This window comes from Zingiber officinale, chromosome 5A (genome assembly GCF_018446385.1).
Source record: "Zingiber officinale cultivar Zhangliang chromosome 5A, Zo_v1.1, whole genome shotgun sequence".
Lineage (NCBI taxonomy): Eukaryota > Viridiplantae > Streptophyta > Magnoliopsida > Zingiberales > Zingiberaceae > Zingiber > Zingiber officinale.
Genome location: NC_055994.1, coordinates 108,877,022 through 108,893,447, shown reverse-complemented (window position 1 = coordinate 108,893,447; position 16,426 = coordinate 108,877,022). Strand labels below are relative to the sequence as shown.

General features: G+C 42.7%; 1 protein-coding gene across 1 annotated transcript; it reads left to right on the top strand.

Moving 5' to 3' along the window:
• Positions 1-2,180: 2,180 nt before the first annotated feature.
• LOC121983122 (glucan endo-1,3-beta-glucosidase-like) lies at positions 2,181-3,534 on the top strand. Its single transcript, XM_042536093.1, has 2 exons — positions 2,181-2,307; positions 2,448-3,534. The coding sequence occupies exons 1-2, from the start codon at positions 2,241-2,243 to the stop codon at positions 3,389-3,391; spliced, it is 1,011 nt and encodes a 336-aa protein (XP_042392027.1). The 5' UTR covers positions 2,181-2,240; the 3' UTR covers positions 3,392-3,534.
• The last annotated feature ends 12,892 nt before the right edge of the window (positions 3,535-16,426 follow it).

Sequence of the window (16,426 nt, the reverse complement as noted above, 5' to 3'; positions counted from 1 at the left end):
TTTTCCCGTCGGCATTCACTTAAATTCTCAGCTAGCAACTTAATAGTTAGGGAGAACTTTGAAATCGACTATCGATTAATGATCGATTGAAGAAGTCCGTAGAAGCCTCTCAAAAACTTAGAAAAGATTATTTAAATAAAAACATTAAATTTCTATTGGATAAGTGTCGTTCTCTCAATTTCTTTAATAAAAACATTAAAAAATAAAGAAGATTATAGTAAGAGTAGAGTTAATAAACTATTTTTCTAGCGTTTCAATTTTAAGTAATTAGTTATTTTCTTTGATTTGACTTCGTGGCATGGAAGTCTCGTTACGTTGGCCAGCTGCAGACTTCATTAGCCGCGCTCCTATCCACGCACGTTTAATCTGCAATAACTAGTGCTCCCATGGAAGTCTCCTTACGTTTGGAATGGGCCAAATTTTCTGTTTGAAGTACTCTTCTTGACTATTTCAAAGTATTATTTTTCTCACAAGTGGACAATGAATATGGTGCGGTCGTCTAAATTAGTCAAGTCGTTCCTGATACATTCGTAAGCGGTTCAATTAAAATTTAACACGAGCTTGAAGTTAGACAGAATAAAGTCGAGCTCGAAGTTGATAGAACTAGAGTTGAGCTTGAGCTCGAGTTCAAGCCGACTTATTAGAAATTGAGTGACTCGGTGGCTCATCGAGCCAAATAAACTAGTAATAATATATATTTTTATAATATATAATTTATTAAAAAATAATAAAAAATTAGAGCATGAACTTGAGCCCATAATTAAATATCAAGCTTGAGGTCAAGCTCAAAACTGTAGGCTTGAGCGAGCTCAAGCTCAAGTTGAGCTTAGGCTAGCTTCATTCGACTCTGTTCGTTTACCATCTTAATTCTTAGGCAACAATATATTAGCATTTTTTGAGTGGTGGATAAGAAGCTTTCGTTAATCCGATAAAAAAATTGAATATTTAAATTATTAAAAAAAATGGATAAGCTAGTGGTAGTCCCTCAGGGTATAGTGTGATAGTAAGCAATAAAAATGATTCTTATACAATGAAATTTTGAAATTTGCATTGGTCATTTTGAACGCATGTAGAGTTTAAACCACTAATGATACTAGGTGATATGTTAGGACTCATCTATACTTTCTGGATTTACATGACCGAGATCTATGGGATCAAGCGTCCATTTTTAGGACTAATTAGACCTAAGACCTAGATATTTAGATTAAAAAAACATATGGAAGAACTAGTGGCAGTTCATTGAATTGGCATTTTTGTTACGTTCTTGGTAGGCAGGCCATTCATATTGAGGCAACGTTGTAAAAACTGACTCGTGATGAAGGAATTTCATTAACAAAGTTATAACGAATGCTACATTTGAGGTCATTATTTGTCTATAATATCTTTCCTTCGAATTAACTAGACTTGGCCACCATCAATGAACCTAAACAAATTGAAATCTAGCTATATCTCTGTTTGTGATTAGAATATCGACAGCTTCACTCTAATAATTAGGCGATGATATATTCCAACTATATATTATCATCCAAATTCAATAATTATGACCTCAATTAGAAACCACATCCCATCAATTGCTTGTAAAATAGTCCATGCGACTAGTGCAATATCAACATAATAAGGAATTATAATATTCATCAAATTTGTCATGTCCATTCTTCCCTACTATTTACAAATAAGTTCCCACTTCAAATGATAAGATCATGCCAGCTAGTCTAATGGAACACTATTCTACAATATCTACGTATCATACTACATAACAAACTTTACAATTAATTAAGCTGTCAATGCATACGTAGACGAGTAGCTAAAAACCTTTGAATTCTGCACGTTGAGACAATAACAAAAGAGAGAGAGAGAGAGAGAATAGACGAGATCACCCTATACAAACAGAGAAAACTAATTAAGTAGAAAATACATTGTATTCCCCTTGAAATTCAGATCACGTACGTCAAAATGGACCATTCCGTGTTCGGCCTACTAACTTACCATACAGTCAATACATTGGATAATTATTATATATATATAAGAACTAAAAGATCTCTATCAATTTAATTTCCACAACCATCCTTCCAACTAATTAGTTTCCTATATTAAATTTTGAGGAGAATAGATTAGGTCACAAAGTCAGCCCAATTTCCACACCGAGACCCCTATAAATATGATTGCACTTAAACACATTTCACCACTCACACATTATTTAGAGAGCAATAAATTAAATATCTCTCCATCGTCTTGTCATCATGAATAAACTCTGCGTTAACGCCGTCTGCACGATTGTCATAATCTCTCTTATCACTATGCCAAACAGTACGATCTATATATATCTTTCTCTCCTCTCTTATTTATTTATATATTTATTTATCGTAACGATTGATTACTGTTTTTCATGAGAATTTCATATTTAATTTATATGAACATGAGAATCCTCCTTGTGGTTTAATTTGCAGGTGTTCATGGCATCGGCGTCTGCTACGGTCGGGATGGCAACAACCTCCCTTCGCCCTCCGACGTCGTCGGCCTCTACCGCTCCAACGGCATCTCCAATATGCGCATCTACTCTCCCGGCCAAGATGCCCTCAGAGCGCTCTCCGGGTCCAACATCCAGCTCATCGTCGGGGTCCCCAACGACAACGTCCAATCCATCGCATCCGATCCCTCCGCCGCCACCTCCTGGGTCCAGCGCAACATCGTCGCCTTTCCCAGCGTCGCCTTCCGCTACGTCGCCGTCGGCAACGAGCTCATCCCTGAGAACCCCAGCCTGGCCCAGTTCGTCCTCCCGGCCATGCGGAACATCCAGAACGCGATCAATGCCGCCGGCCTCCAGAGCCGCATCCGCGTCTCCACCGCCGTCTCCGCGGCCGTCCTTTCCCAGTCGTTCCCTCCCTCGCAAGGCGCGTTCGGGCCGGATTCCATGCGGGCGATAGTGCAGTTCTTGGCCTCGAACGGAGCTCCGCTGCTCTTCAACGTGTATCCCTACTTCAGCTACAGGGACAACAGTGCTCAGATCTCGCTGGACTACGCGCTGTTCCGGTCTAGCGGAGTGGTGGTGCAGGACGGCCAGTTCGGGTACCAAAACCTCTTCGACGCTATGGTGGACGCCGCCTACGCGGCGCTGGAGAAGGTCGGGGGATCGAACGTGAGGATCGTGGTGTCGGAGAGCGGGTGGCCGTCGGCGGGGGGCTTTGCTGCGTCTATCGACAACGCCAGAACTTATAACCAGAATTTGATCCGACACGTCGGCCGGGGAACGCCGAGGAGGTCCGGAAACGCAATCGAGACGTACATCTTCGCCATGTTCAACGAGAATCAGAAGGGCGGGGACGAAATCGAGAGGAACTTTGGCTTGTTTCGTCCCGACAGGCAGCCGGTTTACCCTATTTCATTTAACTAAAAATAGTATACGCCGATGAATAATGTATATGAAATAAGCATTAGGATCGACGCATGATTCATGTGTTAATCATGATCCACTGCAAATCATAATGTATGGAATAAATGACTGCTTCTGATGCATCAATAAATATTTATAATTCTCTCCCAGATTATATTTTGAAATGATAGAAATATATATAAAATAGTATAAACATGTTTTTAAAATTTAACAAAGGACTTGCACTCAACACGAGCTCGACCTTGAATGGAGTCACGCGAGCCAAGCGCTCCACAATAGCCCTGACCTTTATGACTTTTTTTAATAATAATAATAATAATAATAATAATAATAATAATAATAATAATAATAATAATAATAATAATAATAATAATAATAATAATAATAATAATTTTAAAAATTATTTTAAGCAAAAACTAAAAATATATATATAAAATAAAATAAATTTTATTAAATTGATATTTTTAATAAATATTATTAGAAGTATTTGATATAAATTAACGTATCTATTATCATTATTTTATAAAAGAAAATGGTGGGTTATGTTGGGCCTAATCTCATGAGCTTGGGTTAGCTTAGGCTCATTGGCCATGATCTTGACACCAAGTTCAGTTTGTTTGCATCGGAGTCGATCCAAGCATATGCCAAGCGAGGTCGGGCAATGGGTGGTCTGTTCTGGTTGACACCTCTATCTATCCCTTGAATCCAAAGCCACCAATTGTAAACCAATCTATAGAACTTCGCTACTTCGACTGTAATTAAGTACGTAGTCCTTGAAAGAAGGAATCTTGGACAAGTTAGGGTGAGCTTTTTTATTATTTTTTAAAAGATCTTTTTTTGGTGGTTTTCTTACTTTTCATCATATTTTTATAATGTGATCAAATTGTCTAGCTTCATCCAGTGAAAATCAAAAGAGAGAAAATCAAGGTTTACCTTTTTATGAACGTCAAATCAATCAAAAGTTACACAATAAATTATTTATATAGTTAGATTAAATACTACCAACTACCAACAAGAAAAGACTAATTCTATCCTTAATAATTAAAAAATAAAAAAATCTAATCATAATAATATTATTATTATTAATATAATTTAACATCCTCTCTCAGACTCATGATATTATAACTAGAAGCATTAAGAATTTGTTAAATAAAAAAAAAACGTGAAGCAAAATGTGTCTTAGTAAACATATCAGCAATATGTAGATTAGAATGAACGAATGACAACGTGATAGTACCCAGCTGAAGATAATGATAAGTAATATGACAATCAATTTCAATATATTTTGTTTACTCATGATGATCCTGTCCGAAAGTGGGAAGGTGGAAAACTGGAGATGTGACGGCTTCATTGACCGACTGTAGACTTCGCTCCGCTCCACAAAATAAGTAACGTCAGTGCCAAGTTAGGGAAGGGGTCCCTGGCGTTGGTCCTCCGACGCTCAAATCAGTCACCAGAAGTAGAGAAGAAGCAGAGCAACAATAGAACTAGCACCAAACAGTGATAATGCGTACCTCTACCGGTGATAGACCCCCTTTATATAGAGCTCTGGTGGGCGCACTCTCCAATATGTCCTATGAAAGGACCTGTCAAGAAAGTACCTCTAACAACATACCTTAACAGGGCATGCATATCCCTGACGAGACAATAGAAGCTTCCGCTGTACGATCCGCCTGCCGATCATGCCTCGTGTTAGTGGCACTATCTCCCAAAAGGATGTCGAGAGATACTGCAGTCGTCCCATTGCTGGGCCGAGTGGGGTAGCCCGTAGCCACTCGGTCAAGACTCCACTCCGTCCATGGTCAGGTCCCGTTGCTTGGTAGAGCGGGGAAGCCGCTCGACCGGGACACCTCCGCTCTGTCGACCTCAGTTGCTTTTCCGTGCGGTGACTATGTAGTAACATGTCCTCCCCATACTGAGCGTCGACTGTCTTACGTATCATCCCAAGCTAGATAGGTGGTCTACTCGGACATGTCTCCCGGCGGTTTGGCCTTCACCGACCCAACCAGCTATTGCAATTGTCCTCCGTTCTGCCCTTTGCCACATGGGCGTTGACCACCTTGACTTTGACCTCCACCTTGACAGTTGACCCCGTGCTAGTTGTGCCTCCCTCTATCGCCGCATCACATGAAAAACTGAATTATACGTAATTTGAATAGTACTCTGATTATCACAATATAATAGAGTAGGTTGATGAAGAGAAATACTCATATCCACAGGCAACCAATGCAACCGAACTATCTCACAAATAGTTGAGGTCAGGATATGATACTCAGCTTTTGTAGAAGATCTAGAAACAATATCTTGTTTCTTACTCTTCAAAGAAATTAGGGAATCATCAAGAAAAGCACATAAGCTAATGGTAGATTTATGATCCATAGGATCACCAACATAATCAGTGTCAGAGTACGCACATATCTCTAGAGATTAGTAGAAGGAAATAAAATACTTTGAAATTGAGTGTCCCAAAAATACCTGAAAATATGAAGAACATCATCCTAATGAACTGTAGTTGGTGTAGTGACAAACTAACTATTGGTGCAGTTGGCATCAATGATCAAACATAAGGTTTGATAAATGACAAATGGATTAAAGTTAGATGTGTTGTGATCTAACCTTTCTACCAAGTGTACAGTACTTGACTAGTCTGACATCAGGATAAAATCCAGTTAGGTCTGGAGGACCTAATAGCTGTTGTAGAAGTTCAGATAGGTCAAGTAGTGACCTGATATCTGACTGAAAGTCTAGCAGGGTCTGCGAGACCTGACAGTTGGTTGAAGTCCAGTTGGGTCTATGGACCTGACAACTAGAGGAAAGACCTGGTGGACCGTAAGGAAGTCAAACCGATTCTGCATTGTAAGGTAAGTTACTAGAGGAGAGAGTTCCAGTGAGGACAAGTCTCAATTAGGGACTTTAGGCGCAAGTCCAATTTAGGTCCATTTTGAAACCTAAATTGAGACTGTGACTAGATTCTGGTCTTAGGAAGATGGGATCTAATTAATACTGTCATTTTATAATTGTACTAACTCTATTTTTCAAGATAGATATTTTCTTATTGAACTAATATATTTTGCAAGAGCAAAAATAACAAGAAACCTTAAGTGAACAGTGCTCGAGACGCTCTTGTGCTGCTAGAGGCTCCTTGGAGACGTTGGTCGAAGTCGCCGCGCAAAAGGGCTCTAAGGCGTCTTCCATGCAGGTAAAGGCACTTTGAAGCATGGCGCTGAAGGCACCTTGGAGAGTCTTGAAGGAACCTTCAATCGGATAACACAGAAGAATTCAGTGACGATAAAGAAGCTATTTTCTCAGGATAAATGTTTGCAGGTTGAAGGCATCTTCAGTAGTATTGGAGGCACCTTTAATGATCAATAAAGAGAGTTCGGCCAGTGCTTTGAACACAACTCCTCTACGAACTGCAAAGACACTACTGTTGCTGCGAACACGTCCAACTCCTGATGTGCTAATGTTCCGCAACTTCCAACTACTGTTAGCAGACCGACACCAACTCCTAAGTGCTTCCGGATCATCTTTCTACGAGTTTGGTAACAAATTAATTACTACATTTCTTTACTATTTGCAAAAAGGGTATGTAGGCTGTTACACATCTCTTTTCTCTATATATTGTATTCGGCTCCCTCATCCGGTGGTTCTAGAAGAGGTTTTTAGTAGATTAACTATCGATATGGTCCGAGAGATCGTGAGTCTTAGAGTAGGAGTCGTCTAAGGCTCCGAACCAAGTAACCGACCAAGTTTGTGTTCCTGTTCTATTTTTGTGTTTAGTTTTTTTCGTTGCGCACTTATTTTATAAAACAAAAAAAATAGTTTTTGAAAACCACGTGATTCATCCCCCCCCCCTCTAACACGCGTGATGATCCAATAAGTAGTATCAAAGTAAGGTTTGCTCTAAATTGGTGCAACCACCAATTAAGCACGGGGCTTTTTTCTTATTTGTTTTCGATTTTGAGATTTTTCGATTATATCTGAACTGGTATAATTACCCTTTCAAATAAATTTTTTCTTTGTCTCGGTTTTTGCTCGAAGTTGGTACAACACTACTCAAGCTCTATATTTTTTTTATTTCTTCTCCAATATTATTAATCCAAGACCAAGTCTTGGTACCTCTTTCTGGTTTTTTTTTTAATGCTAAAATTCTTGTTAATGGCACAAATCGAGGGCTACAACACCATTCATCCACCGCTATACAACAGAGACGACATCTCCTACTGGAAGAAGTGGATGGTGGTCTATTTGAAAATCGGCATCGACCAATGGTTCTTTATTCTACAAGGGTATAAGGAGCCAATCGATGAAGCAACTAAAATACCTCTCAACCTAGAAAAATGGAACATGGAAATGAAGCAAAAAGTGTAAATTGAGAATAAGGTAGTAAACACTCTTCAATGTAAACTAACGAGAGAAGAACTCAACTAGGTCGAACCATTCAAGGAGACTAAGGAACTCTAGGACAAATTGATCGAGTTGCACGAAGGCACAAACGATGCAAACGTAACGAAGTATGATTTACTATTAAATAATTTGTTTAATACCAAAATATAGGATGGAGAGAAAACAACTCAGTTGCATACAAGAATCAAGGACATTCTGAAAAGCATTCACCTGATCAGGTATGCAACTAGAGAACAGAGATGTAATAAGGTATGCCTTAAATTCCTTCCCTGAAATGCACTGCGAGCATCTGTAGTAGATGCCTATAAAATTTCAAGGAATTTAAATAAGCTTAGATTAAATGAACTATAAATGGTAGAGTAGTAGTATCCATAGCGTGATAGAACGATCGTTAGAGCTCGTGTGGAAGTCCTATCAAAGCCGCTGGTCGAACAAGGCTTTGAAGGTGTGTTGAGGGCACCTCCAACCTCATCCAAGGCACCTTCAACCGCAAACTTAATCTTGAAAATTCTGGCCTTTATCAACTCTGAAGCTCTCAGTCTTTATCGATGCGAGGGTGCTTTCAAGCACTCTGAGGCACCTCCAATGCACTCTAAGACTCCTCCAACACACTCCAGGGTGCCTTTGCACAGGAAACTTCTATTCTCCAAGTTTATCTACGTGCAGGCGCCTCTACTGGGTCCAAGGTGCCTTCACGCAACTCCGAGGCATCCCTCGCACCTTCGAGGCATCTCAGACACTGTTCATCAGAGACTTGTTTATGCATTTTACCTCTGTAAAATACGTTAGACCAAAAAAAAGTATAACCTGTCAAATAGAGTTAACACAATATAAAATTATATTATTAATTAGATCCTGTCTTATCAAGATCAGGATCTAGTCATAGTCTCAACTTAAACTTCTAAAATAGCTTTAAGTTGGATAAGTGCCTATAGTTCCACTGAGACTCATCCTTACTAAATCACTCTCTTCCAGTGACTTACCTTCACTTACCATTTGCAGTCACTCGACTTCCCTCTTGACCCACCAGGTCTTCTTGCCAGTTGTCAGGTTAACAGACCCAACTGGACTTCAATAAGCTATCAGGTCTCGCGGACCCAACGAAACTTTCTGCCAAATATCAGATTACACATTGACCTATCTGGACTTTATGTCAATTATTAGGTCCTCAGACCTAACTGGGCTTCAACCTGGTGTCTGGTCCTTTAGACCAATCAATTCATATACACTCGATAAAAGTATCAGATTAAATAGAATCTAACTTTAACCATTTTTTGTTCATCAAAATCAAAGTTCAATTATTAGTGATAACTGTACTAACACTTGGAACTATAAGCAAAATAGAGAGCAGACAAACGCAATCGGATGAAGCTATAACAAGTCGAGAGTGAATCGAACTAAACTTGGGTCAAACTAGACTCGTGCTAGTCTGGTCAACTGAACAGTTGGTTCGGTAGACCGAATAAGGTCAACTTGATAATGATGAGATCGTGGGATCAGGTTTGACGAGATCGTGTGGCTCAGTCCAGATCGTGTGGCTAGTCTGGTCAACTTGATAATGATGAGATCGTGTGGCTTAGTCTAAATCAAGCTAAACTCAATCGTGGGATCAAGTTTGACCAGATTCAATAGATCGATTGGGGCTTATCGGTAGACCGAATAAGGTGCTATAAAAGAATCTTGAGAACAATGCTCAAGACATCAATGTTGGAGTAATCAATATGACCCTAGGTTTTAATGTTTTGGTAAAGATTTAAGTTATGTTTATTGTTATATTTGATATGCGTTGTGAGTATGCAAGATGCAGGTACAACAAGGAAAGTCCAAGTATGATCTTGGAAAAGGTGAAAGACCAAGTGGAGTCCTGGTGGTGTAATTCCAAGCTTGAGTTTTGGTAGTGTAAGTCCAAGTATGGCTTCGCAAGGATAAAAATTGAGGCTGAAGAAAGCTCTTGAAGGCAAGACGTAAAGGATGGGGAAGCATTCGAGGAACACAAGGCTGGTGGAGGAGGCTAGAAGGCAAGATCATAGGAATACCTGACAACAAGGACAAGGTTGATGGAAGCTCTTAAAGATAAGGCATGAAGGATGGGGAAACATCCAAGGGATGCAAGGCTTATGGAGGAGGCTTAAAGGTAATGTCAAGAGTTGTGCCAATAAGGACGAGTGCATGAGTGATTGTACTGGGGAAAATCCTAAGTTAGGGTTTACCAGTCGAATGATATGTGTCTCAGTCGACTAGTGGTTGAGAACCAGCAACTCAGAAAGATGCAGAATTTGTGGTTGCAGAGTTACCAATTGATTGGCAGAAGTGCCAGTCGACTGGTGTAGTCGACTACTCGACTGGCAGAAGTATCGGTCGATTGGTAAGTATGGCAATCAACTAGTATCGAGTCGTTGGTGTGTAATGGTGGATTTTTTTCATAGAGACCAGTCGATTGGTGGCGGGAAACACAGCTTGTGTTTTCTCCCGACCTCTATTTAATAGAGCTAAGGGTGGCCGACCATGGTTGATGAAATAGACTTGGTTAAAGTCTATTAGAAGTCTCTTAAATGCTCTAAGATCTAAGGGTTTTTGGATCAAGATTGTGATAAGACTTTGCCACCGAGAAGGAGGTTTAAACTAGCCATTTTTTTTCAAAGAGTCATTCACCGATAGATCAAGATCGTCCACTTTATGGACAAGTCATGGAGTAGGAGTAAGTTATCTCTAAACCACATTACATAAGCGTGTTAGGTTTTTGTATTTTCTTCTTGTTCATTATCTTGTAGATTAGCTTTCTTCTTGTTAGTGTTGTTTGTATTTCTGCCGTATACTAACAAGTTATAGGAAGCGATTGAAGTGGGTGATCGGCTATTCACCCCCCTCTAGCCAGGCATAAAGGTCCCAGCAATCAATCTATCTATGACTACTCATCTTTTGTTGTGCTCGTGAATGTTCTCGAAGCTCTGCTCATGCAATTGAGGAAGTGCCAAGAGGAGTATGCAGCACTTAGGAGCTTCCGGACCAACCGTCGACTTATTGTTTGTATATATTTCATATATTATTATTTTTCTTCTATTTGTGATTGAGATACAAACTATATGAAAGGTTTTTCTACCTCGGGAAAAGTTTTGGAAAGGAGACACACACAGTTGACTAATTCTTGAGTTCGTAAGCCTTGGATGTACTAATTAACCTTAGGTGTTGGGAACCAAATAAAAGTCATGTGTCCTTTGTGTTTTCATTATTTATATATTCCACTGCTACTAACACTCTTGATAGAAGAACGAATGACGTAAATCAAGTGAAAGATGAGTGATATTCATACCCCCACCTCTATTGATCCCCACGATCTTACAATTGAATACCAAAATATTCGCAAAGGTGGTTATCTAGACAAATAAGAAAAGATGTGTGTAGGAAGAGAACTAAGAACGCTCGAAAGAAAATCATGAGAAAGTTGGTCCAAAAGACAATTCTAGAATTTCAATTTCACTATAATGATTGTTGACGAATGCATTTCTTTTATTTCAACATAGGATTATATTGAAGGGATTTTCCTAAAGACGATCGAATGCGTCTATGGGGAGAAGAAAATAACGAAAACACCAATGTGCCTATTCTAATTATAACTCATAAAGTGAATTAGGATAGAACCTGATCCTGTTCGAAAGTCGATGAGATGGATGTTGGGGATGTGGCGCTCCTGTTGACCTTCTATGGACTTTGCTCTCGCCTATAACACAAGCAGCATCAGTGCTGAGCCAGGGAAGGTGTCCTCGACGATGGCCCTCTGACGCTCAAGTCAGTCTCCCGCGAAGAAGGAGTAAAGAGACGGAGCAACAAGAAACTGTAGCGCAACAGTAAATATCGTATGTAACACATACCTCTGCAAATGCTTAGACTCCTTTTATATAGAGCTCGGAAAGCGCACGTGCATGTTTCCCAAGGTAAGCACGTATATCAAAGCTTTCCCTGAAAAGAGGTATCGGTAAAGTGTCCCTGACATAGTACCTTAATGGGCCGAGCATATTTCTGAAGTGATAGTGGAAGCTTCCGTCATACGATCATCTGTCTGACCATGCCGTCTGTCAGCGGCATAAGCTCCCAAAAGGATGTCGAAAGATATCCTACTATGTCTATTGCTTGGCTGAGCGGAATAGCCGCTCGGCCAAAACTCCACTGTCCACGTGTTGTTTGCTGTCGGGCCGGGCGGGATAGCCGCTCATCCGGAAGTCCATTGCCCGTATACTATCTGCGGTCGGGCCGAGCGAGATAGTCGCTAGGCAGGAAATCCTCTGTCCTCGTGATCTGTCGTTGGGCCGAGCTTGATGGCTGCTTGGCAAGAAATCCTCTGTCCTCGTCATTTGTCGCTAGGCTGAACGGGATGACCGCTCAGCCAGAAGCTCACTATCCGCGCGCTCAACTGATGTTGAGTCTACTACTCGGCTTTTGCACATCGTTCTCCCTTGAACGTCGAATGTTTGAATGCTCCCCGTGTCGAGGGCGACGGTGGATTGGATCCTTTCTCTCAGTCGGGGAATGCTATACCCGATCGGTCGATGCCCTATACGCGTTGATCGCCTTGACTTTGACCTCCCTTGACCCCCACCGTGGCAGCAGGGTAGGACCCCTCATCATCACCACATCACAAGCCTCCCCTTCAAGTCTAGTCGAAGGAAGCTATAAGTCTGACTGACTAAACAATTGTGTGAGCAGATTTCCTCCCGATCGGCCTTCAACACTGTGTGGTCTCCGATCGGGATAAGACCGATCCTTGCCGATCGACCTCTTGAAGCTTGTTGCTCGAGCCTAAGTATGCTCCCTCGATCTGATCGGCATGACGAAGGTCTGCACTCGTAAAAATTCATCTTGGACTGTCTCGGGCGAGCGCGGGCTAGGCTGACGTCACCCAAATTTCTTAAAAATTATGCAAATCCTTGCTCATTAAAGCTGAGCATGCTCCCACGCCTTCATTAATTGTTGACCCGTGGTGGTGCGCCACGTGTCGCACTCGTTGCCATCGTACACCTGATGTGATAGGCATGATGTTACGTTTGACTGTTTGAATTTAACGGTGAGATCTTGGCCTGGGTTTCCGTGACCAAGATTGGATGGATCCGATCAGCCAAGCCCGAGCCTTATAAGCTCATTGCGTTGCTTCCTTCGCACACTTCTTCGCATTCGAGTTCCCAGGCAGCCCTCTCTCTACTTCTGTCTGATCCCTATTCTCTGGCGACTCTATGCTTCTTCTCCGGCGACCCCTCTCTAGTAAGCTTCCTCCTAATCACCCCTGTCTTCGTGCTTTTCGATCTTTTTCTGTTCCGACGGTATTCCGGCTAACCTTTTCGTCTTTCGGTTGCCTTTCTTCCCCTCGATCATCTCCTCTTCATCTGTTTTTGCGATGGCAAGATCTTCACAGACTTTCACCTATGTCCCTGGACTCTGGTACTCATCCATGAAGTCTAGGTTCGATGGAGGCGACGCTGAGAGCTTGAGAGACGTTTTTGAAATTCCCTCCGATCATCAGATCATTCTACCCTCTCCTTTCGATCGACCCAATTCTCCGCCGACCGACTGCATTTGTTTATTTTGAGACCAGTTTATCGTCGGTCTTCGGTTTCCCCTTCATCGCTTCATTCCAGCAGTTTGTAAATATTTTCGTATTCTCCTTACGCAACTTGTTCCGAACTCCTTCCGACTATTGTGTGACGTCGTTGTTTTATTTCGTCTGCACGACATCCCTCTAATCCCCCGGATCATCCATTATTTTTATTATCTCAAACTGTCCAATCCGGGGACTTTCTTGTTCCAGTCTCAAATCAGTCTAGTTTTCTTCGACAAGATGCCGACCTCCAACAAGCACTGGAAAGAATACTTTTTCTTCATGCGCCTTCCCGAGCAGCCAGACTTCCTGATCAGCTGGCAGCTTGAAGTGGCACCTCAGCCTCCTCTGGAAAGCTATAAGAGCCGATTGGACTACTTGAATGCAACCTCCATGCTAGCCGGTTATAAATATGGCATCCATAAGATACTGCTGGAGGGTGTCTTGTATATCTTCGGCCTGAGTCCGATCCACACTCGGCTGCCAACCAGCCTAGGTATGAAGCTTCTTTAACTCTTCTTTTGATGCTAATTGATTTTTATTTCTCTTTTGCAGCCGAAGTTATGATGCGAGCACGTCTGGCCGGTAGGGCGAAGCTTAAGGACACCGCGATCAATGTGGTGCTCTTTGAAGAACTGGCGAGCCGCGGCCTACAGTCAATCGACTCCCATGAAGATCCACTCAGTGAGAGCGAGGGGATGCCCGCTATGGTGGGCGAAGGGACGACCAACCGGACTCCCAGTGTTGGGGCAGCTAGGGGTTCACAACAACACCCCGAGCGGCTGAAGTCCATCCAAGTTAAGGGGGCGTCCAGCTCAGCTTCCTTAGGAGAGTCGTTGATTCACCGAAAAAGGCATCACGCGGAGCCCTCGTCGTGTTCCGCTTCCTCGGCGGTGAGGACCGCCGAGCGGGTCGAGACTTCGACCCCTATTCCAGAAACTGCTGCCGCTACATTATTTAACCGAACTCCCTCATTAGCTGAGCTGCCGCAAGGAACCATCGCCGCACCTCTGGTGGCCTTTATGTCGACGCCTTCGAAGCCCTCGAAGGTTAAGAAGTCTGGCATCCGACTGGCGTCCGCGTCTCGTCCATCTGGTTGGGTGGCCTCAGCGCAATCGACCCCGAGCGACCAACGCCACATAACGGCGATCCTCCACCTACCCACCGAAGAGTATAGCGAGCCGAGCACTGGCTCTCGAGTCCCTGAGCATCAGATCATCATCATGGGTCGCTCGCTAAAATCTGGAAGGGCGCCCGAGCTCGTACGGTGATGATGCCTCCGGGCGCGCTCGCGAACAACTACACCCAGATGTCCACTGGGGTAAGTTTCACCTATATTTGCATAATTCACTCCCGATCGACGCTTATATTTGCTTGTTGTCCGTAGTACTGGGTGGAGAGTCTGGTCATGTGTCACATGCTTACATTTTTGGAGGAGGAAGTAAAGCAGCTAAAGGCGTCGAGTGGCCAATCCTCCGCCGCTCAGGAGAAAACAAGCATCGAGGTGAGTAAGCCACGGGCCACTCTGGAGAAGAGCGACAAATTGCTTGAGGCCAAACGAGCCAAAAGCGTCGGCCAGGCTACGATGCTAGAGCGGGTCAACAAACAAGTCACCACTTTTGACAATAAGATTGAGTCGGCGAACGCGCGGAAGAACCAAGCTATCGTCGACCTCGATGAGAAAAATAAAGAGGCCCGAGCCCTTACCTAAAAGCTCAAGGAGACCGAAGACTTCCTGATTGCCGTGCAGAACAGCCGCTCGGCAGAAGAAGCGGCCCTTCGCGGTCAAATTGCCTCCAAGGATGTTGCGCTGGCCACCGCCAAGGATGAGCTGGAGGGCTCCCGAGCGGACTTGAGGATTTATCAGGATGCTGAGGCGAGCAGGTTTGATGCCATGAAGCAAGCCTACATCCGCTCGGACGTATTCTGTGACAAAGTCGCCAACCAAGCACTCCGGTTGTTCGATCTGGCGATTGACAGGACGATCAACCAACTCCAAGAAGAAGGCCATTTACCAACTGCTCTGACCAGCAATGTCATCATCCGGGACAAGCTCACCGCCTCTCTGCTGGACGACACCCTAGACTATCTTGAGTGAGCCCGAGCATTCCTGAGTAAGGCTGAGCGTTCCTGTATAATGCAAAATTTTTGAAGTTTAAATGCATGCTCATCCGTTCGGACGAGCTTTACCTCTTTGCTTGTTTTTAAACTCTTTTTGATTATTTGCAAAAGCTCTTTGCATCGTTCATAATTATTCTATCAGCTGTTCGACCCCTCTAGTATTCATAGTCCATAATTACGCGGTCTCGCGCTCAGCCTGGGAGTATTTTAAAGAATAGCGTCGAACAGTCGCTATATTCTGAAGACTTCGAGCTTTTGAGTAGTCCGGGTTCACGGTCAGCTATTCATGGATGCTTACCCACTCACTGAGCCCTTGAAGATTGCTCGACCCTGAACGAGGGAGATAAGGGAATCCGCTAAGCTAGTCCAAGACTAGTGAAGACAGCTTGACCTCGAACGAGGGAGATAGAAGATTTGATACACTAATCCGTGACTAGTCAGCATGATAGTTTGAGCTCGTGGCTCAAATACCATTCAAAACCTGGCCGATCAGCGTGGGAGTCTCTGATTCTAGGGTTTATGGTCGCTGCTCGACTATTGATGAAGACCCGGGTTTTAGGTCGCCGCTCGACCATTATTGAATAATATGAAAAGACTTGAGTTTAAGGTCGTCGCTCGACCGCTGATGAGGATGTTGGTTGCTACTCGGAAAGCCTAATGGTTCCACTATACAAAAATTTTGTACAAAGGTCTGAATCTTTTCCTAGCTACCATGTGTTCTTTTAAATTAAACTTGGATCGCCTGCGGAACTTAACACGTTTGATCCTAAGTTTAACTTATTTGTTCTTTTAGGTTTAGACTTGGATCTCCTGCAGAACTTAACACGTTCGATCCAAATCACCTAGGTCACGAAGACAATTAAATATCTATTTCCAAAATCGACTTCCAGTACTGCATGGCGAGGCACTTGGCCTTCTTG